Source organism: Tachysurus vachellii, chromosome 7 (genome assembly GCF_030014155.1).
Source record: "Tachysurus vachellii isolate PV-2020 chromosome 7, HZAU_Pvac_v1, whole genome shotgun sequence".
In the NCBI taxonomy this organism is placed as follows: domain Eukaryota; kingdom Metazoa; phylum Chordata; class Actinopteri; order Siluriformes; family Bagridae; genus Tachysurus; species Tachysurus vachellii.
The window spans coordinates 6,844,419-6,872,287 of NC_083466.1; the positions used below are offsets into that span (position 1 = coordinate 6,844,419).

General features: G+C 37.8%; 1 protein-coding gene across 3 annotated transcripts in view; it reads right to left on the reverse strand.

Annotated features, from left to right (window-relative positions):
- The window catches only part of astn1 (astrotactin 1), a 244,587-nt gene that overhangs the window by 40,205 nt on the left and 176,513 nt on the right, over positions 1 to 27,869 (reverse strand). For all 3 annotated transcript variants that reach the window (XM_060873956.1, XM_060873957.1, XM_060873955.1), the window contains one exon: positions 26,582 to 26,770. In XM_060873956.1, the coding sequence (XP_060729939.1) occupies positions 26,582 to 26,770 (189 nt within the window). The remainder of the gene's footprint in view (positions 1 to 26,581; positions 26,771 to 27,869) is intronic.

The following is a 27,869-nucleotide window of genomic DNA, read 5'->3' on the forward strand; positions in this document are numbered from 1 at the left end:
GAGCAGCGCGGAATCCTCTGATGTTGTTCTGTCGTCTTTTGTCTAGTCTGTGTCCTGATTTCATGTTCTTTAAGTTATTAAATCTGTTTATTTTATGCTATCCTGCATTTGGGTCTATTTTATCCCCGTGTTGCTGACAGAATCTGAGGCTATCATGGGCACAGATTCACCAAAACTTTACAGCCGAAGCCTGGAAAAAGACCAGGTGATTTATTTTGGATTGGATTGTCTGGATGCTGTACACACTAGGGGTCTTCACGGGTCCACTTAGATCCGAAAACCCGAGGTCCGAGCGGGTTTGGGTCTAAAAGTTTCACGTGTGCCTCGGACACGGGTCGGGTATAATAATAGCGGCATCGGGTCTCGGGTATTTTAAAATGAATGTGTTTTTACCAAACGGACCCGAGAAGACCCAAACTACTGTATCTCACGTGTGCATCGACTATAGTCCTTTTCCCACCTCTCCTCTGCCAAGACCGTTTGCGACATTGTGTTGCTGGTGGTAAGCTTATTTTCGTTGAAACAGACCTGGACATTCGGGTCCAGTCGGGTTAAAAAAAAAATTGCCAACCGGTCGGGTCGGACTCGGGTCTAATTTTTTCGAGTTTGTCTCGGGTCGGGTCTTTCTTAAAAAAATCATAAATTATGCATGTCGGATTCTGGTAAAAGGTTAATCGGGTCACTTCGGGTCGGGTACATTTCTTTAGACCCGAGAAGACCTCTAGTACACACTCTCAGAATGCACTCAGGTTTGCACTCAATGTACATTTACTTAATTCACTATCCCTCTTTCTTCTTCTTTCTACTGTGAAGCACAAATTTAGATAACTATCAGGATTTAACATAGGAACAACAGTATCACCAAACATATACTAGCTTTTTATCTCAAATATTTAAGCACTACCACCAAAAATACCTGCTACTGGCCTGGAAGCATCTGTTTCTCCGGTAATGTAAGCAGAGACTACGACACAGGCTGATTTTGTCTCTTAAATGCTCTTAAAAACAGATGACTGCCTGAAATATCTGGCAGCTTCAGTGCTAAATATCAGACATTTAGGGTGATTACGGTGATGGTATACTGTCTAACTGCTAACTTTACAATGTTTTCTCCTGTAGCCTGAGGAGAATACATCTCGAGTGATGAACTACATTGACTTTTTCCTGCTCATGCCTCAGTCACGTCATGCCTTCCAGACTGTCCAACTCCCACCATGTCTTGGTCTTCATTCCCCTGCCCACTATTATAATTCAGAAGTGTGTGGTGGTTACAGATTAGCTAGCCGTTACGATATAAATCAAAGAGCCATGTGTGTGAGGTGAGAGGCTGATTAGTCAATGTGTGTGTGTGCTGGAAGCAAGAATGTGAGAATTATGCAAGCTCAGGAGGATTGCACACCAGTGTGGTGGGAGAGTTAATGAGAAGAGGCAGAGTATATGCATGAAAAGGAGGTCAGTGTGTAAGTGAGGCAGTTTGGAAAACTTCACTAAACACAGACACACACACACACACTGCCCCTGGCAGTCTCGCTGCCTCCCTTCCCCTGTCCCTCCCCCGAGATGTAATTAACAAAGAAATTAGAGTGGAACACAATGCTGATGGGCCTCTCTGTCTCCAGCACTGCTAAAAAGCGTTAATCACTTTCTCTCATTGTGGGAGATACTGCCAAAGTGTATGACACTCTTACCATAAAATCTCCCAACTCAGAGAATTTATGCATTAGGCCAACCCGGGGAGGTGCCATGCACATATAACACCTCCCTTCCTTCCAACTCTTCTCAGTACTAATGAGTCATTATTCAAAGTGAGCATAATTTTTACCAAAACATGACTGCTAGCAATATATTTTAATGGTGATAAGAGCAAAATAGATATGATCGTTTGTATTCTTTCTTTATAATCAGGGGAGTTTATTTACAAGATTTGAGATTGCCCTTGCCCTTACGTTTTCAAATTCTCTAAGCACTAGGGCAGAATACTGCTAATGATGAACATTTCACAGATTTACAGTAGAGTTCAGTAGTGTTCGAAGACAAGAGGTTAGTAGTCAGAGAACAAAATCTTTTAATTCCTCAGCATGACATTGAGCAACCCACACATTCAACCACTGCTTCGTTTCCTGCTGGGACTAGCAAAAGATCTGCAGCATAAAAAAAAAAAAAAAATCATCTTTAGATGGTTTGGAAAAGTACCTTCATGCATTTTTACGGTGTGTTATGCTTGCGTTAAGGGTTAAAAATAAGCAATAGAGAGAGAGAAAAATGGAGCAGATGATTTTCTGTGAGGATACGAGTGAATACGCTGCCAAGCCTGCTGTCTCTTACACGTCTGCTTTCGAAGGCTGTGCATCACAACCTGTCAAGTTAAAAAAAAAGAAAAAAAAAAAGAAAAAAAAAACAACAAAAAAAATGGGGGGTGAGGGGTATCTTTTTTTTTTTTAGCCAGATAGACAAAAAACTGGCTAATGACTGTTGGTTTGGTCTCAAATGTACCAAATCAACAAATTACAAATTATCTATAAGCATTAAATTTAGCTAAAGTATTAAGGTGCATAAAGTTATTCATTGAGGGTCACTTTTACAGAACGACAATAATGCTAGATCCTTTTTCATGAAACTTCCTAAAATTGCGATCGATCACACAGAGCACCTAAATAAATACATGAAGCTTTGATATCTTTAAGTGAGGAATCTGCTTTGCTTTGTCCTACACGTGGATAAACACATTTACTCACATAGGCTCAAATCAATAGCGGTCAATCTGCTTTATTCAACAATTCGCATCAGCTATAACCAGGTTTTTCAGCTTACCTGCTGCCGTTGACAAATGTGTTTAGAAAATATATTAAGTGCCTGAGCTTAGAAGTTTCTTAGATCTTTACCGCTGTTTTTGTTTCTTTTGTACACTCCTAACTAAAATAGAGTCTGAAATAACTAAACTAATATAATGAAAATAACTCAATCAATTAATATGATGGACGTGGCATTGCATGGATGGTGTGGCATTGCAGATCCTCCATAACCCTCCACAGTCTTGCTTTGTCCATGACCATTTGCTCTGTATTCATGCTGAATTTGGTTACTCTTTTTAGGGAGGAACCATGTGAGCTCAACTGGGAGATACAAATAGATATAAAAATAGAGCAGAGCATCGAATGTGTAATGTCTCCGCCTGTCTGAAAGTCAATTTTCTAGCAGCCTATCTGCTTGTTACACTTTTTAAGAAACTTTGTACAGGCCTTTTTTCTCTGGAATATAATTTCAGACTGTATTTATTTATTCAGATGAATTTATTTACCCCATCAATGATTTCTTATTTTAAAACTAACCAAAAGCAGTGAACTCATTACTTCACTACTCAGATCCTTACACTGGCTGAAATATTTCCTATTTATGACTAAATTGTTGAAATATAAACACTAGCATGTACTTCAGGAGGACAAAGCAGAGTGAGGTATCCTTAAGCTACTATACTGCACTGAACCTAAACAAATGTTCAGAAACCTTCAGATATTCAACCAAACGCAGGCTGAAATTATTTCATCTAATCAGATAGAATCAGATAAAAGCAATTACAGTGTACCTTAGGAACTCTTTCTATTTCTTTTAATTCATTCCACTTCGATTGATCTTCATGCGACACTTAATCTGGAACTTGTGCAAAATTGATTCATTTGATTAAAAATACATTTTTCATAAACCACACTAGACTGTATGAAGCTGTCTTAGCCCTTATCAGTAGGCTGATAAATCTGCATTTAAATATCTTAAATATGTTCAATCTTTAAGTGACTTAACATGTCCATGTTGCACTGTAATCTATAATGTTAAAACACAGGACCAGAGACCAAGGAAAGCTTCATTTCTAGAAAAAGCCTGTAGAAAAATACAGGGTCCAAATATCCATGGGTACTTTTATGAATAGAAGTGCTTTACATTACTTAAAACAAAAATATTGCTCAATTAAGGCTTAAATCGTTCAAAAAGTCAATTAAATTTTGTTTTCCAAAGTCCAATAACAATACTGTATATCAATAACAATTATAAAAATAAAAAAGAAACCAATGCTAAATAAAACAAAGATAAAATCATTAGAAAAGGCCTTTACAAGCTGCATCATGACAGAGTAGTTTGTAATGTTATGTCCTCTAATGCATGCGGGGCAACATGCCATGAAAATATTGACGAACGTAGCCTTCCTCCTCTCTGCCTCCTTTGTTCACATTGTGGGTTGTGAGATAGCTTATGAATCTAAAAAGTCACACAGAGATGGAAGTGAGACCTGATACGGGTCATATGGAGGAAGGTTTTCATTTAAGACATTTAGTCAATGTCATTTTTTTTTTAACTTTGACATCTTAGGTAAACTAAATGAATGTACTCCAATGTGACTAATGAAATTAACCCAAACTGTGCCACCAAATGCTCTTCTCTACTCTCTCCCCGGTCACGCTCACACTGCACACCTGTGTCTCATTAAGGGACCTATTTAAGTCTTACCACAGTGTTGTGTACCAAGCCTTCGTGTTCAGAACATAACTTTATCATTCTTGTTTTTCTGCATTTACATGTCTCTGTCATTATTTACATTGCCCAATTGGCTGATTTTATATTCATGTTTTTCTAAATTAACTTTTGTGACTAGGGATGCAGCAATACCAAGTGTGTATTTTGGTGATTGTCAATACCAACAACAAAATAAGTCACCTACTTCATATTAATCAGGAATTCTGGCAAACATTCGGTTTGTGTGTTCATAAGCTTATAGGATTGTTTTTAGCTAGTTACATTATAATGTTAGCTATAGCTATATTAGTTAGCTTGTATTGAGTTGAGTTTATATCGATTATATCGTAAGAATTTATATCGAAAATTTATTTCATTGTTAATTTATTGATATTTTTCAGTGAACAGTTTGCAGTCTGCTTTGAATTAATTTCCAGCATTAATCATGAAACACGTTGTAATCACTGGGATTTCTTGGCATCTATTACGACAATGTGAGCATATATAATACAGAAGATAGTATCCAAGCATTCTTTATTAGCACAGGTAAACATGGTATCTGAGGAAAATTTGATGCCAGTATCACTGAATCCTGTGTGACAACATTCAGTCTACTGTGCAGTAGTAGAGCTTTGGCACTGAGGCTGATGGACAGACTTGGTCCAATGTAGGACAGATGGAGGCAATATGAGGAACATAACCAGTTTGTCAATCAAAGTATAGGAGGTGGTAGACACATTTGACCATCACACCCATACATGCTTATGAACATCCCATTCAGGATTTAATCCTCTCCTTTGATGTTAATATAACCTGCACTTTTCTGGGAAGTCTTTCCATTAGAATTTGAAGTGTGGCTGTCAGAATTTGTGTCCATTGGGCCACAATTGGACTAATACATAAGCCCTATTCGGACGGGACTAGTTTTCCAAACGATGTTTGAGTTAGAATTTTTTTCAGCCGACGTCTGTCATTTCATGTATGGATTCGGACGGGACTAACATCTCTGTGTTTATTACGGAGGTAGGAGTGTCTGTGTTTTACATGTGGGTGTTGCACAAGACCACATGTCCAGGATGCGCGGATTGCATACGGTCATATGACCGATCAATTGTTTATTAACATCATATGGTTTTATATAGAACTTCTTATAAACCCACTGGAATATATACGTTTTTATATAATGTTCACGTTATGTAATTGACTATAGAAATGAAAGTACTCTTACCTGAAACTGATATAACAGTAGCCAGTCTTAATTTATGTGATTTGGCTCTTCTTGTTAATTTCATTTTTTTTATTTCTTCGCAGGGTAGCAAACACATTTACACCCATTATTGGTGTGCAGAAAGCAGAAACTTGAATACCGGTGCACTAGGGTTAATACTGTAGTTCACGTTGACCAAAACAGATAAGAAAACGCGTTTTGGAAAAAAACTTTTTCGGCAATCACAGACATTCGCATTCAGACGGGATTAGATTTCTCAGAGGAGCGCTGATTTTGCTGAAAAACAGTAGGTAATTTGCTCTGGAATTTTTACACAGGTCGTGTGAGAAAAAGACAGACATGGCAGATTCGGACGGGATTAAAATCACAAAGTATGTCTGTGAAACTGAAATTTCTCTAACGACCCCCTGTAAAACTAGTCCCATCCGAATGGGGCTATATCCAGATATTTTATAAGGCTTCAAACTTCAGAAACACTTTGTTTTACTAAACTCAGCTTTGAATCGCTTGAACAGTGGCTCAGACAGAACTGTGAAAAGAATACAGAGTTGCAGATTTTTGGCCTAGTTCCCAAAATATTTAATTCCTTTGTGGTTGCTGGAGCAGAAACTGTGAACCAACTGGGCTGTGAGGGTTTTTTCTTCCCTATAAAAATAAACAAATGGTCTGAAAAACATGAAAAACTCATTAAACTTGACCAACTGCTAAATTAATTGGCTGCCGCCATTGTTAGCATACATGCAAAGTATAATAGACCCCAATAAGCCATAACATTTAAACTATAAACCTAATATTGCGTAGGTCCCCCTTGTGTCACCAAAACAGCTCTGACCTGTCGTTGCATGAACTCCACAAGAACTTTGAAGGTTATTTGGATATTACAGTGTAGAAGTCTGGCTACAAACATTGCTGTTGAAGTTTAGTAGATAATCCACAGACTCTCTGCTCATAACTCTGACAGTAGTGCTGACTACAAGGCAAATCAGAGGTTTATTACAATCTACTCCTTTTAATTCCTTATCCTTTCTATCGTGTACTTTCACAGGGACTTTTATATGATATTTGCTTCAAATACTTTCATTTAAAGACTCTCTATTGCCAGCAATAGTCAAAGGTAACACTAACTTCTGACACCAGAAAGACCTGAAATCAAACAGACTTGTGTTTACTCAGTAACATGGCAAGCTGCATGTTTTGGGATGTGTTGGACATGGTAGCTTAGTGGTTAAGGCATTGGCCTACACATTGGATGGTTGTAAGTTCAACCTCCAGGTCCACCAAACTGCTACTGTTGGGCTCTTGAGTGAGGCCCTTAATAATCAATTGCCCAGTTGTAAAAACAAATGAGCTAAAACATATCGCTCTGAATAAGGTTGTCTACCAAATGCCGTAGGTGTTTTGTCATGAGTTTCACAGACGATGTACAGCATTACATCAGACCTATTAACTAGCAAATGGTAAATGTGATTTCAATATTTAATAATTTAAGAATAAAAAACTTGGTAAACTGGTAAATTGCTGTGGTAAACTTGTGTTCTGTTATTAGAAATGAATCAATTTTAGGGCTAACAGCCCTCCACATTTATGATAATAATAATGAAGTAATACCAAGTTGGACCAAATTTCCCTGCCATTACTCAGCAATTAAACCCAAAACCCAAAATGACTCTTATTCTTTCTTCATTTTATAGCTTGTAAGATACACACTGGATTGGATGGATGGATTGTCCCTTTGTGAAACAATGGTCTGTCAACCATATTCAAAACCCCCAAACCAAGCAGTCAGTGGATTAACGTTAATGCCCTGCTGGCTGACTTCCTCAGAAAGAAAAAATAAAAAAATCAGAGCTCTTTGGAGCTAAGCAACATTGCCCATTCTGTTGCAAAATTTATTAACTGAGTGGCTGACAAATGGTTTGTGCCAAACAGAGTGTAACTGGCTGAACTATCTGTACTCAAGTCCCTACGCTGAGTTGTTTTTGTCCATTTCTTGATTTTGCCTCTGCTCTCGGCCATCGCTATCTTTATTGTCTGAGCCGATCTCCATCAAAGTGGCTGCTAATGAGTTCCATTGGAACCCATTTGGAACTCATTTGAAGAGGGTGATTAGATTGCAGTAATAAATTATGTGTGTACTCAGCAGGATATTATTCTCTGATGGCTAGAACAGCAGCAGTGCCATTCATGTGCTCAGGATGTCATCTTCATTAGACCCCTCTTGCTCTCTCTCTTGCTTACCCTGTACCCGTTTGTACCTTTGTGCCCTCTCAATGGGTCCTCTCACTCTTTCTCTCTGCTTCTAGCTTTCCTTGTTTTGATCTCATCTACAAGTTAAAGTCCAGTGCAACTCTGGTACTCACATTTAAGTCAAATACATTTTAGATTTGTATAGTGTTTTTAAACAGTAATATTGTCATAAAGCATCTGCACAGATAGCCATAGAGTTAGAGCCTAATGAACAAAGCCAGATGGGACGGTGGCAAAAATAAAGTCCCTGAGATGAAATGAGGAAAAAACCTTGAGTGACGACACTGGATATGTAAATAATTAGTACAATTTTAAGTCATTACACTTGCTCATCTGTATACCCACAAAACAGTACTAACTGTATCAATAGCAGCATTTTTAGGTACAAATACCAGTATGAGTTGAGATATTTCACTGAAAATAAGAGGCAGAGATCAGAGGTTTTGATGGGTTTTTTTTTTTAGGTTTTTAAGCTTGGCAACATTAGATTGTAATGAATCTAATGTACTGTAATGTAATTCACAATAATATAATATTTCACATTTTACTTATTTACAGTATAACTGACTGTTGTGGTCTGGCATTGAAACATCCATCCTTACAATTAAGTGTCTAGGTGAGGGTGAGGGTTAATTTTCTTGGCTTTGGATTTCCACTGAACAACACAACCACTTGCGTAATTTCTGTTCACATTTTAATAAACAGACTGTTTGAGTAATTTACACACCTTTGTATTATAATGGGTGTCATGTGAAAAACCCATTACACAAACAGGTCACAAACAGTTGTCCATTTAAATCACATTCACTAAGCTAATTATAGTCCTTGGAGACATGGCTATTATGATGTCCAACTCTTCAACGAGCTAGTCATTCAGTTGTCCTTGCTTTTGTAATTCTCGTCTTATGCATCTTATCGTCTCTCACATCTTATGTGTGTTTGTGCAGTACGTGTGTATGTAGGGGTAAGCAGCAAGATCTTTCATTACCTGACATGATTCCTACTTCTTCTATTACCATTTCCCATTCTCCAATTGTAAAAAACTCTAAATGAATCCACTGCAAAGAGCAAATGCAGAGATGAACTCAACTTTACCTCACTCACATGAGCAGGTGTTACACCCAGATTTATTTATAGAAGAGGGTTATGGGGAATAGTTTGATTGGATGTCTGATTTGGTGTCCTGTGTGTAATCAAAATGGGAGGGGAAGTTGTAATTAGTAGAGACTGACAGCTTATCTGAAGTAATTATGGCAAAGACTGATGAAGGTCCCAGGTGGGAGCCGGAAAGGGAGGAATGACACCTTGTGCTGCTAGTTGGAATTAGCTTGATTATTTCATAGAAAAGGGGAAGAAGGCATGGAGTGTCTTCCTTGCTAATTTGAGAATATGCCTTAACGCTGGTGATTTGACCTCATACATTTCCACACCAGTAGATCGTGTGTGATACAACAGAGAAAGGGCAAATATTCATCCACTTATGGATCTTATGCCAGCTGAAAGAGCATGAATGAAACCACAACATCCTCCAAGTTGTTAATCTCTATATTTGGTGCTAGCTTTTATTTTTCTCTTTTTTCCCTGTTTGACATTCCTTAATTCTAAAATTCACCATACAGGTAAATAAATGAGTTTTGTGCTCTGGCAGCCCCACCTCTGTGCCCAGCATGCTATGATTTACAACGGCTAATAAACACGTATTTCACTGTGCCATCTGCCTTTCTGGATTTGCGGTCTTGGCATCCCAATCTTGAGTGGATCCCAAGTACAGTAAATTCCATAATTACTAGGATTCTTTGGGTAAAAAACAGGCAAAAATTAATACACCACATGGCCAAAGGTTTGTAGACAGATGACTATCACTTTTTGTACATCCCATTTCACTTGTAGTCCCCTTTGCTGTTAAAATGATCTCCACTCTTCTGGGGAGGATTTCCACTGGATTCTGGAGTCTGGACATTCAGCTACAAGAGCATTAGTGAGGTCAGGCACTGGTAATGGTGCAGGAGGCCTGTTGCTCAGTCGGTGTTCCAATTCAGAGGCAGAGGTTTTTAGGTTGTGGGTTTTTTCTGCAGGAAACTCAAGTTCTACTATTTCATCTTTGCAAACAATGTGTTCTTGGAGCTTGTATTTTGATACAGTGGAAATACTATAATACACAGAGAAACTATACACAATCTTTAGGGTCTTTAAAAATTATATTAAACCTTTATGGTTTTGTGAATATGGAATGTTGAACATCACAGATAATTGATATACGCTGTTTTTTATAGGGTTTAAAATAAGAAACTGGGAAGTGACGGAAAAGATTTTGTTTTAGTTTTCTGTTCTCAGCGAATCAGGTGGCTGTTGGGTAGATTATATCTCTATCTGATAGGACTAAAAAAAGTCTCTCTCTTTTGTCACTCTGTCCTTATACAAACCATTTACTGCATTAATCCACTGCTCAAAAAATCTAAGCATGAGAAGAGATACGAGTGGTTATTTGGCATAGGCACAGACTGAAGCTGTGTTTAGGCCTTACTAGTTTGTAAATTGAAGGCAAGTCTTAATAGTGTTAATAATGACAGGGTGTAAGAAGCTTTGTAAGCAGAAAAGAAGATGAAAACAGATTACAGTATGAACCTAACTTGGCGGAAGGAGGTGTAGATGGAGGCCCAGGAAGGATAGGTGTAAAACCAGTAAAGAAGTTTATGGAGCTTGCAGACTCAGTAATAGTGGAGAAAACTAGGAAGAGCCAGACCTTTAATCCCTAAAAGCTTTTTAAATACGAACAACAACAACAACAAAAACATAACAGTTCAGCTTATACCCTCAAACCCACAACTAATATTTGGTGACGAATTATCCTCTTTAATTCAGATCACAGGTTTAAGCTTGTTATCGTGTTGAAATATCCACCTACAGGCAAGCACTGTTACCCTCTGGCTGTTTGGGTCTTATCTGACCACTACACTGCAATTCTTCTAATGAGGCTTGGAAAGAAAGATTCCGGAGCTATTTATTTCAAGTTGCTTTCAGAAAGGGCTGCTTTCCTCAACCCTTCCAAATGCCTTGTTTTTAAGGGATTTAGTGGAGGATTTATAAAAACTTCACAGCCACAAGTACCGACTACTCTGGATATTTTTATTGAGCGCCTGGCTGTACTTAACGTGAAAGAAATTTATTTAAACATGTGCACATCCTTCTTGGAGATTGACTGCAATTGAAAAGGCATTCTGACTGTAATTTCTGAAAACAAAAATCTACTACTTTCTTTCCCACCACACTACACAATCTAGAGTTTTTGCTGTTCCAATTTTCAATAATTTCTTCATAGTACACATACTGTACATGTTTTGCTATGTTGTAATAAAATGTGTGGCTGGTGAGCAGTATTCAAAATGGCTGCTGGTCTTTTCCATCCTCTGACCCAGCTCTCTGACCGGCGTGACACAGAATAAATCACCAGTATCGGTGCAAGCTTTAGTGTATAATCTTCAACATTTATATATGCATGTTGCATCCTCTTGTTTGCCTGCCTGACACAGTCAAATCTCACAGCGGATTTATTTTAGATGGGCAAACAAATATGTTCATACACCTATTCTAGTTATAACACAATGCTATTCTACATACTGATATAGTTATCCATTTCTAAAGTTATATATTTAAAACAAACAATCTAATAGCTAAATACTGTAAGTCTGAAGCCATTTGTTAACCGTGAACCTTGTTTTAAAAAGCATGACTTCTATTACTATACATTTTCAGTAGCAAGATGAATTTGGGTCTATATGGTCTTATTTATCCACTGGAAACTGATCCCCACATGAACCACACTGTAGTTCATCTATTTTCATAATTGTCATCTGTAGGTGGGCCAATTTGGCCTTCATTAATATTCACCCCATGACATTCCTCTGATGCTTAGGCTTTCACAACGGCTGCAATCTCAATTTCTGTGTCATATTAGGAAGAATTTAAAGCATAATATTGGTCATGAACCTTTACTTGATGTACCAAATGAAGAGGGGGAAAAAATGAAATATAATTGTAACACAGCTCCTGTTTAACTTCACACTGAAAATAAATCATGAAGATGAAAGGAACTGTAAAAATGAGAGGCTTAATTTTTAACAAAGACGGGTAAGGTAAGATTTGATAGTCTACAATTAAATGACATTTCTTTAAGGTATACATTATTATACATTATAGATTATTTTATTCTGCTTATTACTACATGCAAAAGGACTTGTTATTTAAAAACCTTGAAGTGAAAACACACATTTTTGTAGATTTACGCAGTGGTTGTATGCACATCGTTGTCCTGGCCTTGACCCAGGTTATGACCCCTGATCTTTGTCCTCGCCCATGTCGTTTTCTTTCCCCAGTCAACGTATATTCTCCTTTGGTTATTCTTTGTTGGTGCATGTGTGAAAGTTACATTTCATAGCTATGTGACCTTGTTATTTACAGTATGCTCTTTCTTTTCCTGTTCACATAAAACTTATGTTTCAGGTTGTTTTTCAAACACTGACCCAGTTTGCTTTTTCAGACCTTGGATTATGGATTTTTGCCCTTAGTTTGCCGACTGCATGTCCTCCTCCCCTGCTATGGTCTGTGGAAATATTGCTACCTCACAGCTCCACGGTGCTCATGTTACTGTCTGTGTGGAGCTTCACATGTTCTTCCCATGTTTGCATGGATGCCCTTATAGTTCTGTTTTTTTTCCTACCCCCTGAAAGGATGCATGGAGCAGGTATAAGGAAAGTTGTTCCTAGGTGTAAATGAGTGTATGAAGGTGAGGGTATGATGCTCTGTGATAGCCTGAGACAGTGTGCTCAGGGTTTCTGGGATAGGCTCTGTACCCACTGTAACCCTGATCAGGATAAAGCAGCCACTGAAGATGAATGAATAAATGAATATGTTAAAACAACCTTCATAGTGTCCTTTTAGCCAAAGCATGAGCCATTTCTCACAACTAGTCAGGTCAAAAAGCCAAGAATATATAGGCTTAATCCTAGCAACTGGTAAATTTATCTTCCTTTCTTATCCACTTTGTCCGTTTATCCACAATATGACAGCATTTATTACAAGAAAAAACACAACTATTTGAATCCACAGACAAAAGTGGACAAATCATCCAACGTCATTATGATGTTGATCTAGGAACAAGGGAAATTAGCTTTTTGTTGCATGACTGTTGCATGATCTAAATGAACTACTGGATAATGTTGGTGAAGTACAACAACCCTGGAACGTAAGATTAAGATATGCTTTTATAAATTACCAACCTTTGTTGCACCATATAGGAAGATATTATTAACTTAAAATACAGACAAATACTGTAGCTGGCATTATACAAGCTTCAATTGAATACTCACTATAGTAGAGTTGTGGTAAAACTACGGCCTGTGAGCCACATACAGCCTTGTTAGGCTGTTTAATCCGACCCATTTATAAACCACATTTATTTCTTCTTTTTTCCTGCAATACCCTGTGTTTCAATTGATTCCACATGATGGTGCACTCCAAACACTACCGGGCTTTACTAAAGCTAAGTCTATCGTCTCATTCTTCATCGAGCTCTAATTTAACAATGAATAGACCAAAGAAAAGAATAGTCAACAGCAAGTGCTGAGTTTTATTAAGGAGTGAACATCTAAATATTTTTTCATCGTAGTCCTATCAAAGGCCTATAAATAGTAGCTTGTCAGAAAAAAAATTAGCCTGTAACTTTGCTGCTAAACTTTGAGCAGTCCTTTCTTGTATTGACTGGTTGCTAGCGATGTTAGCATGCTTGGTAAAACAGTGGTGGCTGTCTACTCAGAAGTATTCAGGAGTCAAATGATTTGCTGGCATTCAAATGGCATTTTAAGTGATGGGTTTCAAAAGGAAATAATAGTTCATCCCCCATGTGCTACAAGCTCAGCCCCCATGTCGAATTGTAAAACCCAGTGTGGCCCTTGAGCTTTAAAAATTGCCCACCCTGAGCTATACCTAGCTATTGATATCTATGGCGTTCCTTCACAGCTTAAACATAGTTTACCAACAACAAACAATGGGTATGTAGAAATTGCAACCGTGGCAGTTTTTACTGTAACATACTGCTACCATTATGTTGTTTTAATAGATTTTTACTAAATTTAAAATAAACTCAAATATACCATTAACAAAAATCACCTTTTAGCATGAATGCTGCGAGAATTAACTACAACAATTACCCGGCGAATCTGATTTCAGTAAAATGCTGTAAAATGTACATGATCACAATGGCAGCAGTGGTTCATAATGAGCAAATAAAATAAACGTTCCCTTGTCATTCCATTGCCACTGTGCTATTAAATGTACTACAAACACATTAAAAGCTCAAATGCACGAAAAAGTGGGCGCAGCTGTGAAGGTCAAAAAGGTCTTCACTGATTTTTTGACAGAGTTTTTGTTATTAATTTTAATTTACTTGGAAAAATGGAGTCAGTAGGGTTATAACAGGAGTGCTGAAATGCACTGGTATGCTGGATATAAGGAGATATTTCTCTCTGGAGTGGAGAATATGAAGGAGTTTAAGAATAAAAATGAAAATGTCACATCAATCAAAATCTTTATGAGAGCTCAGTTACTCAAGTGTGCTGCATCATACAATTAACTAGAACAGGAAGGTTTTACACTCACCTACTCCTGAGTGTCCAAATACACTCACAATCCTGAGTACGCCTGTTCGTTCATGCAGGTATCCAGCGGCCAATCGTGTCAGCACCACAATATACAAAATCATGCACATACAAATCAGAAGCCTCGAGTATGGTCACGTCACACTTTTTTTTCCTCCTAATCATCAGTTTCAATGTATCTGTGCTCACGATAGCCTGAGATTCTCAATCATGGCTGATGTGGTCATCTGCTGCCATAGCTCATCCACCTCACCCTTCTGTGTTTGGTGCATGCTGAGATGCTTTTCTGCTCATGGTGTTTGTACAGAGCATTTTGTTGAGTTTTACCTTTTTGGCAGCAGCACTCATCAAAAAAGTGCTTCCACCCACAGAACTGTCACTCACCCACACCCACTTAATGTGAATTGTTTTTGCACCTGACTGTGGAGATTCTAAAGACTGTTGTGTTTAAAGATCAGCAGATTCTGAAATACTTATCTGGCAACAACAGGGATTAAAGCCACAGAGATCCCACTTTTTCTTTATTATGATGTTTGATGTGAACAGTAATTGAAGCTCTTGACCTATATCTGTGTGGATTTATGCATCGTGCTGCTGCTGGCACATGACTGTTTCTATTAAAGTAGATGTATGTACAATATATACGATTCTATCAATGGATCAATTGCAGGAATTTCTAGTCCTAACCTGGGGTCAGTAGCCCAGGACCTTAAGCATTTGGTCTAGTTTATAAACTTTTCAAGTGCTGTATTTTTGCTTCATTACAGATTCTCTAGCTTTACTAGGCTACATTCTGGACCATATTGTTACACGTATCATAAACAACATTACAATTTTATCATGAGCAATATTAATCCTTATTCCATCTCCAATCCACTGGAGGACAAGATAATTAAAGGTTACTTCAACAAGGGAAATGTATCTCAGGTGAAAACACAAAAAAATCCCAGCTCTCTAAATTTACAAACAACAGTTTACACTGGAGAATGAGCAGCCTAGTTTTCACCTTTTTTGACACGTTGTACAGACGTTAACAGATTCATAGCCAAATCTTCTTGCTGCTCGAGACTCCGTACATCAGTGTCTTCTCTTCTTTTCCCATGAGCTACGAGTATAGCGAGTTTAAATCATCACAAAACAGAAACATGTTTGCTTCTTGTCTTATCTGGCCAAGCAGTTATGTAAGAAATTCATGTAAAACCTTGGAGGCTGTTTTAGAGCCTTGCTTATGGTAAAAAAAACATTAAATAAAATAAGGTATTTCCACATTGTTTTAATAAACTACTAAAGTTTCATCTAGGGAGTTAACCAGCAATAGTAGTAGCGGTTTTCTGCTGGGTATTGATATTTCCACAGCTATCCCCTAAACACCTGTATGGCCAGAAGCACATAACCATAGTTTAGCTTACGTTTTCACCATATAGAAAGAGAGGAAGGATTAGAGAATGAAACATTAATGCTGCAGCCAGTGATGCATGAGCAAGCCCTCAAAAGAATAAACAAGAAAGAAGATGCGAGATAGGAGTGAAGATTGAAACAAAATCAATGCTGAAAGCTCTGTTCAAGTTTTAATTTGTTTCCCTGCGAATACCTCGAGTCCCTCGGAAAACATCAATACGATGATTGAATATTACCTGGCGTAAAAGACACAGAATACATTATTACACGCCAGAGGAAAAGGGATAAGCTAACATCCAAGGATAAATATGGGATTTTTAACATTATGGAGAAATATTACAAAGATTCAATGCAGTTGTCGCTAATCTATCCTTATCCTCCACATGCATATAATATAATTGCTTTAATATCTATATCTATATCACAGGGGGGTTTTCTTTTTACACAGTTAATTGGTTTGTCAGTCAAGTTTGTTTTTTAGGTAACAATGTCAGGATAAAAGCTCAGCCTGTGAAATAGACCACTGAGAGCAAAGCCTCTTATATCTCAGTCATGAATTAGGGCCCAAAAATTACCTATTAAAATTCAATTATTCTTTTGTACTATTTGTTGGCTACAGATTTACTTTGGGCATTAATTGTCTTGCAAAATACTTCCAAAAGAAATGCTGTGCATTTGCAATGTATGCTAATTAAGTAATTATTCCTGCATAAACTCTCTATACTTCATTCCATTCTTCTTCTATTATGCTTTATTAGCTGGCATCAGCATTTTATTATGTTACTAATAAATATTACATGAAAACACAGGTCCAAAGTGAAGGAAGTCTTTTTTTTTAATTAATGCTCATAGAATATTTAATAGTCAATTAAAAAAAAAAAAGTTACTGACAACTTTTAAATGCATGTTCTACCATGTTCACCACAGGAGCCTGGACCAGTTGGAGGTCCACACCAATTAATCACTGGTCTATTTCTGGAATTGTACACTTTAATTTTATTTATGCTAATTAAATTGGACTAATGTGCCAGACTAATAAATGGTCAAATTTGTAATTGTATCATCTTTTAAAAACAGTGATGCTTTAAAGTAGAAAAATAAATAATTCATGACTTAAATGAAACCTGCAGGAAAATGAACACAAGTGTGTGCTAACATGCATGTAATGTAACGTGTGCGTTAATGTAACGTACAGGTGAATAAAGGCATCTCAATCACTGGATGTTCACATTTCTTTCACTAGTTTTTACAATCAGGATTGCCAAAGCACACATAATATGAATAGCATAAAGGCCAATATATATCTTAATTTGTTCATAACAATTATTAATTCTCAGTTCGACGTGAGGTTGAGTCTTGCCGTCTCCTGTTTTTAACAATAAGGGAGATCTTTTGTTTTAACTCACCCATTTTGAAATAAATAAAAAGACTGGAAGATGTGACTGTGTTCCTTCTTTCTCAGGTGTGTCTTGTTAGATTAAATGTTGAAATGTTTTATATCTCTGAATAGCTACCCTTGGTCTAAGCCCTGGGTTTCTCCAGACCAGAAAGATAAAGACAAAACGACGGAAGAAAAACAAGCCATTTGAGGCTGAGGGAGACATAAGAAGGAAATATCATTACACAAGCACAACTCGGTATGTCAACCACTCTAGAAAACAACACCATTTATAAAACGACAGTCAGTGACATCAACAACAACCTCCACAGGGCAGAGGTGAAGGTATCACAATCCACTGTTCAAAAAAGATTATGGGAGCAGAAATAGAGAAGCCATAGAAGAATGTAGAGGCCAAACCACAAGCTGATCTCATACCACAAACTACTCATCAGCAATATGAATCAGAACTGGAATCACAAAGAAATACAGAGATGAGCCATGACCAAGATTAACCTCTATTAAGGTGATGGAAAGGCTAAAGTGGCGATACAGGAAGAAAAGACCTGCTCATGATGCAAAACATATGAACTCATTGGTAAGCATGGTGGAGTTAGTGTCATGGATTGGGCTGGCATGACTGACCGCACTAAACTTTACTGATCAATTTGGATGTCTATAGAAACTCTTTGTCTGCCAATTTACAGAAAAATCAATCCATTCTAATTGGGAGAAACTTCATCATACAGCAAAACAATGATCCAAAATGCACTGGGAACACAGCTAAGGACCTCATCAGGGGGAAATTGGAAGGTTTTAGTCTGGCAACCCAAAACAAAAAAACAAGTAGAAGAAGCTGCAGGACAAGCCTAGAAAAGCAACACAAAAGAAGAACGCAACACTTTGGTGATGTTACAGGCTTGGTGCAATTACTGCAAGCAAAAATTATGCAACCATAATATTAAGTGATATTTACTTTCATTTACTTATTTATTTTATCTTTTCAAGACTCACCTAAAATTGGTCTGGCACAAAAAAAGTACAAAGTTTAACAGATCCAGATAAAAAAAAAAAAAAATCAGTAACTGAAAGTTCAAGCAATCATTTCAAAGGTCTTTGGATGGCAAATCGGGGTTTCAGGGTGTACATGCTTCAGCCAGGAATAAGAAGCTAGTAACTGTTACTCTACAGATTTTTCTACAAAATGGAACTTTGAGTCTTTCATTAAAAAAAAAAAAGTCTAAATCATTAGAAACAAAACATTATCTAGAATCTAAAGAATCAATTAAAGCTCCCTGCACTGCATTCACTAACCTGCAGGGGGCAATTTAGCTGCATCTAAAGCCCCAAATGCTGAAGGAAAGAAGGCTAAGTCTGTAATAAAAATAATAATAAAAAAAATAAATAAGCTCCACCCATTCAAAGAACCCCTGTGACCACTGCACCCTGCCAGTATCTTTATTGCTCGCTCTTAATTAAGACCTCTATTAAGTGGCTAAGTCAGACATAAAGTATTAAATTCTGGTATTAATTTAAGGACAAGGAACTGTTCTGGTCATTATGATTAAATTAGTAAAAGGCCAGAGTTGGTGACAGGGCTGTGATCCTCACCCTTCATGTGGTGGACTACAACTTCTCTTTAACCTTTATTAATATGCTGATGCTCCTCTGGGTGCTTTAATTGCATTTCTGAAGACCAGAAGAAGACAATTTATTCATATGGATGCCTCGAAGTGCATAATAACATGCGTCATATTTAGATACTCTGTTTTTCAGTTGACTAACCTTTTGACAGCACAGTCCTTTGTTGCAGATGGATTTTATTTTAATACATCTTAAAATAAAAAGATTCCTACTGTATGCATAGTTAATCTAAACTGTATGCATGAGCTTAAGCAGTCATGAGTTTAAAGATTTGCAGCATTTTTTCTTAGAATTATTGGCTTTCTTAGAGTGTTTTCTTTTTATTTATTCTTATTTTTGGTGGAAATTCTATGTTTCCGAAACTGTTACAGCACAGTCCTCTGTATTTTTATCAGATATCTAGTTTTATTTCTAAAGACTACATTATTTGGGGAAGAACTAAGATGATTGAGGCATAAAAATTGTCTTGAATCATCAAAGTTCTACTGAAATACGATATAGCATAAAGTAAGAGGTAAGAATAATAGGATTAGGAAAGAGAAATGCAGCAAACTGTAGTCTAATATATAATGGTTGCTAAACATGTTATCACACCTGGTTGCATTGGATCCATTGTGAAACAGACTCAGTGAAAGGCACAAACAGCAGTGTAGACAAGGCGCACGCTAGATAGAGTCCGACACCCACCTTAAACGGTTTTGACTTAATGCCAAAAATGCTTCTCACTGCCAATCTCACTCAGGCTGGACACATTTGAGCAGTATATAGTCCATACCTAACAAAGTCATATTGCGTATCCATGCAGGTTGTCTTTGAATATATGACTTGCAGTCGATCATATCGCAACCAAATGATGCAGCATGAATAACAAAATGTATGTACATCTGTCAGGTAGCATGAATGCCAAGAACACCCACGGATAAATCTTGAGCAACATCTGCGACGGCACTGACATTTCCGTGAAGCGCTTGAGTGCTTGCTTGAACATTGTACTTGCAAATCAGCACCATGAGTACAGCGTGAAATACCTTCTCACACGTCCTGAAAGTCTAAAGCCGGAATAAAGCTTAACAAGATCCCTTTCCTTATCAGACTCTTATTACAGACTCTTTTATTTTACGTATTTATGCACTAGGCTCCTGATGGTCCAGCAGCAGGATCCCGTGCTCTTGTTGCTGTCTCATGTTCGATTCCTGCGCCAGGAGCTTAAGAGTTAACTCTCAGTGCCAGTCCCAAGCCTAGATAAAATGGGAGGGTTGTGTCAGGAATGGCATTTGGTGTAAAACCTGTGCCAAATCGAATGTGTGTGCCAAATGATCTGCTGCGGCGACCCTGAAGAGGGAACAGTTAAAGTACAACATCTTATTCGTGCACTAAACTAAGCAGACCAGGTATTATTTGTGTGCTGGATCTTTTTCATGCAGTGACTAACACAGACATAAATATATTAAGCACAGCAGCATTACAGGCCATTTTTAAACTCTCAGCGTTACTGCTGCAACCTTCAACCTGAAATCCAGCCAGCAGTGCTTTGGTGTTAATAAACTCCCACTGATTATGGGGTAGAGGACAATTAATATTAACTGTGCATGAGGGGGGAAAAAAAGCCACAAACAGCTCTGTACATATTTGTACATAATAAGTTGGGCCAAAAAGAACGTGCGTCTTATAAAATGGCCAGTAAGGAAAGAAAATGTTTAAAAACCCACAGCTTTTCATGCTTTTTCGGTTTTATTGTCACAGCTGTGTTTTGTGTGTGTGTGTGTGTGTGTGTGTGTGTGTGTGAATACAAGAGCTGCCATTTGTAAAAGGAAAAGTGCTGTGTAACAAAGATATCTCTATTTATTTTGCAGATTTGTTTTGTAGAAATGCTATTTGGGTTCCGTGTCCTCATTAATTCAGAGGGGGAGCTCTGCTACAGCCTCGATCTAAAACACAACACATTTTAATTTAGTAGCTTTCCAGTGCTACGCCAAACATCTTATCTGTGTTGAATAAAAGTGTTAGAATAAAATTCTTCATGAGGGTAACACACACACACAGCTAGTCTAACCGTAGCTCGCTTTCAGAACAACCTAGTAAAAAAAACATTTATTTCAACAAACGGGTGTCCATCAACTTCTCATTTTCATCATCCATACTGAAAAGCCCAGAGGAGTCTGAGTCAGACCAAGCTGGTCATACAGGCAGGATAAATTAATGCTACTAATGTCACATCCTTGACAAGTTATATTTAAGAAAATGTACTAAACAACTATTTCAATTTTTTAGACAAATATTAAGGAATATGATCAATTGAAATAGATGACTTGGATTTTTTAGCAGGGATGAAGGTGTGTTTTTTTTCTTTTCTGAACATTATCTGGTTACTGAGTAAATTTGAATGTTGTTTGAATGCAATTCGATTCATATACAATGTATAGAGAACAAGAAAAAAAAAGTCGGGGGGGGGGGGGGTCCTTTGTGATCATAATACCTCTCTTACTGAGAAACTGTGTATTTACGTGCCTCATCTGTTTTAGCACCGATGAGGCATACAGGCATGCTGAATGTATCCCCTTTGGTTATTTGAGTTTAATTTAGAGTTCGGAGTGTGTGAAGCAGCAGAGCGCTCAAGCCACAAGATAATAGACATTATTTCAAATTACCGCAGGACAAAGAAGAGCAGCTTTTAACTAACACCACTCTATCAAACTCCTCCATCCGCTCTAAGCAGATCGCCAGCAAAGACAGAGGCATAGAATGAAACTTATTTCCAAACCTTGGACCACTGAGCAGCATGTGTGCTGGACATCTCATTCTAAACTGGTTCGTCATGGTACACTGACCAGCGTGGGTGTGAGTATTATAAGAGAAATATGTTCCTTGTCCCTGCGTTTGCCTTGAATTAGCATTACAGAAGGGATCTGATATCATGGACGGTGCAGGGAGAGTTTCAGTAGATGGACAGGAGCAGCGTTGAACCGGCAGGTATCGTGTGATAATTCTCACCTGTGTCCGTTACCACCAGTCCACTTACTTGAGTTTCTTTGTGCTTTCAGTTACTGCCATAATGTGAGACTGAGGGTGGCACAGCTGGCAGTGTGCACTACACACACAAACTCATGCACACACACTCCACTGTGAAAGCCACGAGCTAGTAGCAACCCCGTTTTAGTTTTTAGATTTTTTATTTATTTATTTTTTTTTTTAATGGAGTTGTTGAAGGTACGCTAAAAGCATGAGGAAAAGAAACGCAAGCTTGAAGCTCTGCTAAAATTTTAGTCTCCTGAGTCTTCCTATGCACTTTTACACACTGGGGTTATACAAGAGAGCAATAACAAACGCAGGCTTAAATTTTAATTGCTTAGATGAGTGTTGATTTTGAGCTATATACACTGGAGCTGCGGTTACAGCACATAAATCAAATAAAATAACTTTTATATCATACACGCTACACACTTACGCTTGACACTCCTCTCTCATCCAGAGGCAAATTCAATACTACAATACCAGTGTTTCTTCTGAAATCTAATGAACCCCGCTGACTATAAATTATTCTTCATACCTTACCCCAGGTTGCTGTGACAATTAGGAGTCTCTTTATATAGAGTAAGTGTGATGTAAGCGCGACACTACAGATCTATACACACTGCTGAGAGCGAGCAAAGGTAACATCTTGCTGAAAATATCTGTTCGTGCTGCTTTTAATTGTCTTGCACCTGAACACATAGTGCACATTCATCACCTCCAACAAGTGAACTCACGGGAGTTTCTTTATGGCAGGTAAGGCACTGAGAGTATCCATCTTCTGATCATCTCTCTCTCGCTTTCTCTCTATCTCTACAGAAAGACTGAGAAAACATGAGACATTCTTGAAGCAGGTTATTACTTAGTAGCTTGTATCAGTGCTTTCACTAGTGAACCTAACTTGCCCCTGGGTGTGAATGAATGCTTAAAGGTGTGCGTGTGATAGACTAGTGGCTGGTTTAGGGTGTATTCCAGGTGCAGCTATGATACAGCACCCCTGGAGCAAATAGGGTTAAGAGACTTGCTCAAGGGCCCAACAGTGGCAGCACTGGGGCATAAACCCTGATCCTCCAAACAAGAACAGAGCCAACCACTTGAGCCACCACTGTTCCAAATATAGAAAATAGGTATAACAATGTTTAACAGAATAATTACGTCAATGAGAACCATTAAAAGAATAATAATAATTACCGAGTGCCATATATTTGGTGTAATATTCAAGTTTTGTATGTGTCTACTGAATCTTGGATGGAAAAAAGCCCCGCTGTCAGTTTTAAGAGATGTACAGAAGTTCTATCGATGTGTAGTAAAGGTTTAAAACTACACAAAGTTAAAAAAACACAGCTATCCAACAGTCAGTGAAACACTCATCATAAATAAAACCATGCACTCACATCTATTGCTCTCTTTTAGTTTCACAGTATTCTTATTGTCTATTCCTGCAGTTTTAATGACTGATACTGCTCAACAAACAATATAATGCCATAACAGGCTGAGCATTCACGCCTGGTGTTTCTGTAGTGTGCCAAAGCCTTTCGCCCACACAAACATATCTATGAAGCATCCATGACAGATTTTTTTAAAGGGTCTGGGATGCTGATCAGAAGGTCAAGCCCTAGTACTACCAAGCTGCCACTATTGGGCCCTTGAGCCAGGCCCTTATCCCTCTCTGCTCCAGGGGTGCTCTATGGCTGACCCTGCGGTCTGACCCCAGCTGAGATATACTGAAAAAAAGGATTTCACTTGACTGTAAAGTATATGTGTGGAATAAAGGCTTCCTCTTTATTCTTCTCCTTCTTCTTTTTCTTCTATTTATCAGCTCTTGCTTGATCATTATTGATTTTACATTTATGTTTTGCTCAATATTTTTGCCAATTACCTCATTTACTGAGAACACGGCACTCATGTCCAATCGATAGTTTTCAAACTAAAATGATCACACACGCACACACCAAAAAAAACAACATTAAGTGAACTGACTGTTTCTACTGTTACTCAGTGAGAGAACAAACTGCTGTACACACAGTTAATGACTCTGGCAGGTATGCAGCAAACCAAACAGAACGGAATGAGATAATGTGTGTTTTTCCTTACTAAGTAGTCTGCATAATTTTCTGCAAATTCACCAAGATTAGTCAGAGGTTTTTCTGTATCACCTGCATGAATGAGTATAAGACAGGTGGATGGAGTCTCCATCCACACAGACATCATTGCTGAGACTAGAGCAGCAGTTCCCTAAGGGTTCATGTTATCTGGGCCGAGGGCAAGAGCACAAATCTCCAGCTAAGTCTCCAGTGAGCTCATTACCCACACCCAAAGACTGGGACCTTTACTGAAGGACTGACATCTCTCTCTCTCTCTCTCTCTCTCTCTCTCTCATAGTTGTTCGACTCCCTTCACATTACAGTTTTCAGTAGATGGTCCTAATTAAAAAAAAAAAGTCTCTGAGGAATGTAAAATGACAAACATTAGCCATTAACAAGCTGAGGGGAAAAAAAATCCCTTTGCTGATTTCTTAAACTTGCCTGACTTTCAACACCTAATAGTGTCCACAAACATGCCAAAAGCTGGCAAAATGAAGAATAATGGAGCGAGCAGGTAGGTAGGAAAACTCAATCATTTAATGCCATCTGTCAGAAGCGAAAAGCTTTCTGTGAATTGCAAAGCACAATGTCCTTGGGAAGAAGGAAAAGTGGTCGATTGGTGCAAAGGAAACAGTGGTGTGTGAGCTACTGGGTCGAAGCGGAGGAGGGAGGAGGGTCATTACTTATCCGCTTTTGTCTGAGACGTGAAAACAACCACAAGTGAAAAGATTGATGGCTCGGTGTGCGAGCGGTTCAACAAAACTCAACATTTTGAATGGCCTGGGAGTTCAGCTTACTTAATGCTCTCTCATCTGTGAAATGTGAGGGAGCCTAGAAAAGAAAAAGAGTTAGATGCTCTTATCACTGACTGTCACCCTATTAATTTAAGTTTCTTGAAAATAAACTGGAGGTTAAATACCATAAATAATACCATAAACAGAAAAAAAAAGACAAACAGCTAGGATTTAGGCGAAACTTATTTTCGTAAGCTCTCCAATTCATCGCTTCATCTGAAATAAGAAAGAACGCTCTTATTTCTCTGTCCTTCGTTATTTCCGCACTCACCTTGTAAGCATGTGTGCACAGGATTGGGCTGAAAGCGGGAAAGTGTCTCTTAAGGACTGGGGCAAGCTGGCAGGAGTTCAGATTCAGATGGGAAGCCAAATCATACCCTGCCCTCTTTTATCGATTGAACAGCTGTAGCTAACCTCCCAAGAGCAGCACTGGGGTTTAGTTCTCCTTCACTCCCACTCAGAACAAGCAGGACTACGATTGCACCAAAACAATTCTGGGATTAAGCAGACCACTTTTCACTTCTCTTGTCAAGATGTGCCTGTTGAGTCATTTCTCAAAGTACATAAAATTGATTTAATGTCAGGCACCACTCAGATTTGTCCTTTACTGCTTCACAATACACTCAGTGCGTGTCCTATTGTTTTAATTAGCATGTTTTCTAACCTTTAATGCAGATAAAACAACAGACAAACTGTCTAGGACTATCAGCTCGGTACTTTTCTGTAAGTACAGAGAGTACATTAATAAATAAAAATATGATATTTGATATTATTTTAGAAGTTAAATAAAATGTAAAGAGATATCTGAAGATATCATGAGATATCATGGCACACAATAGGCCTCATTTACCAATCATCTATATATAAAAATAAGTCAACTGTATATTATCTCTCTGCACAAGCACAAAGGTCCCTAAAAGATAATGGTCACTGAATGAAAACTAAATATCAAATAAGTAAATGATTGATTTAATATAAATTTGATATAAATGTATATATCATGTATATATCATCATATATACAAATGATTTGATATAAATATCAAATAAGTAAATGAATAAAGAGTGCCTTCTAAGGAGTGCAGTAAAGTTTGTGTTTAAAGAGAATCATTACATTTGTTCCAATTATAGAACTATTCATATTAATTAAAGAACTTTTTCTCTCAATTTTTAGATTGCATTAATAAGAAATTATTTTTAAGCTTTACAAAGTTGTAATTAACATTTTTGTGTGTCTAGTTTCAATCAATGTGATTTAAACTGTGTATGTAAAAATATGATCCTTAAATTGCATGAAATTATCAATCTAGGATCACATTAGTCTCAAAACTCAGGAGCTCTCATTAACTGAACCTTTTCTGCCACATATACATTTTCTTATATAAATAATATTTGCTATTCTTACTTAATTAAAGCTATTTAAATATGCATTAAAATGGCAACAAAGGTATAAATGCTTTTGCTCTTTAGTGCCGTATTCTTTGGCTTCTGCGTTTTTTTGCTTTCAGTATAGTAGTTACTACACGAACATGTATGCTTATTGTTCCAAGCTATCAGTAGCAAGTCTACGTATAGCATTGCCCCAAAGCAAGGCAGCAAAACAAATAAATCCACAAACTGTAATACATATTAGCACCTTACCTTTGCTGATGTCCTGATACTCGAGCCACAGCTGGCGCTGCACCTGCTTATTGGGGTACCAGATGGTGCAGGACTCCTCAAAGCCATACACCGCCTCCTGGACAAAATGATTCCCAAACTCCTTCAGAATGGACACAAAGTCACTGCGCAGTGTCGCACCATCCAAGGAATGGATGGCTGAACTGAAGGCTGAAGAAACGGAGAATAGAAATCTGAGAAATCAACTTCTTCAAATTATAGCATCGATCTTTAAATATCATCTTATGTCAAAGCAAAATTAACACAAAGTAAACATTCAGAATAATAAATGACCAAGCATACATTTCTTTATCTTTGGGTCAAATTGTTAAAAAATGAAGAGAAAAAAAAAAAAACAGTTACTGAATAGTTTCAGACCTGCCAACCTTGGGAAAATTTTTTGAGTAGCAACATACTGCAGCGACGCAAGTCAGGCACATTTGCTGGTCAGTGTTGATTAAGTCCACATGCTCACTCATCACAACTTTTTACTTAGCACATTATAAATAACAAAATCAACAAATAGCATACTGTATAAAAATACTGTATAAATAACAGAAAAAACAAAGGGCTTTCAAAAGGTCTTTTAAACTTTATAAATAACTGAAAACTGCTGTGTCCCTTGAACACATATCAGACAACAAAATAAATAAAATCTCAAAACGTGTGATATTTTCACAGCAACCTTGTAATGTCCTTTTAAGCAAATATATTTGCCTGAGAATGAGATGCCATTTTCAGTCATTCATCACTCCTAACAGCTGTGGCACTTCTTGATATTTTTACCTCATAGCCTGCTGACTTGGCCTTTATAAGGAGAGCATCACTGAAGTTTTCCATGTGACAAACCGCTCCCTTTGCAGCCAAACTCACCTTTCTTGCCACCAAAGCACTTACAACATTAGTGCCCATGCTAGCTCTGTACTGGGTCTTGTTTTTGCCCACAAGACTAAAAACCCTCTCACAATCAGCATTGCTATGGAAAATTACCCATATTCCAAGCATGACTGCTGAAAGGTTGGAGAAGATTTGCTGATACCCCCTCTTCAACTGGCCAATGTCTCTCCAGGCCTCATCAATGCGCTTCCTGAGGATGCTGTCCTCGAAACTGGTGGTTTGATATGTCTTGAACTCATCCTCTACCTGATCCACCGTGACCTTTTCTGGCAGAATAGAAGGAAAGCGGCTGATGAAAAACTTCAGTGAAAGGAATTTCACAGACTGCCTCTTCTCTATGTCTGCCACAACACCATGCATAAGCAGCACATCC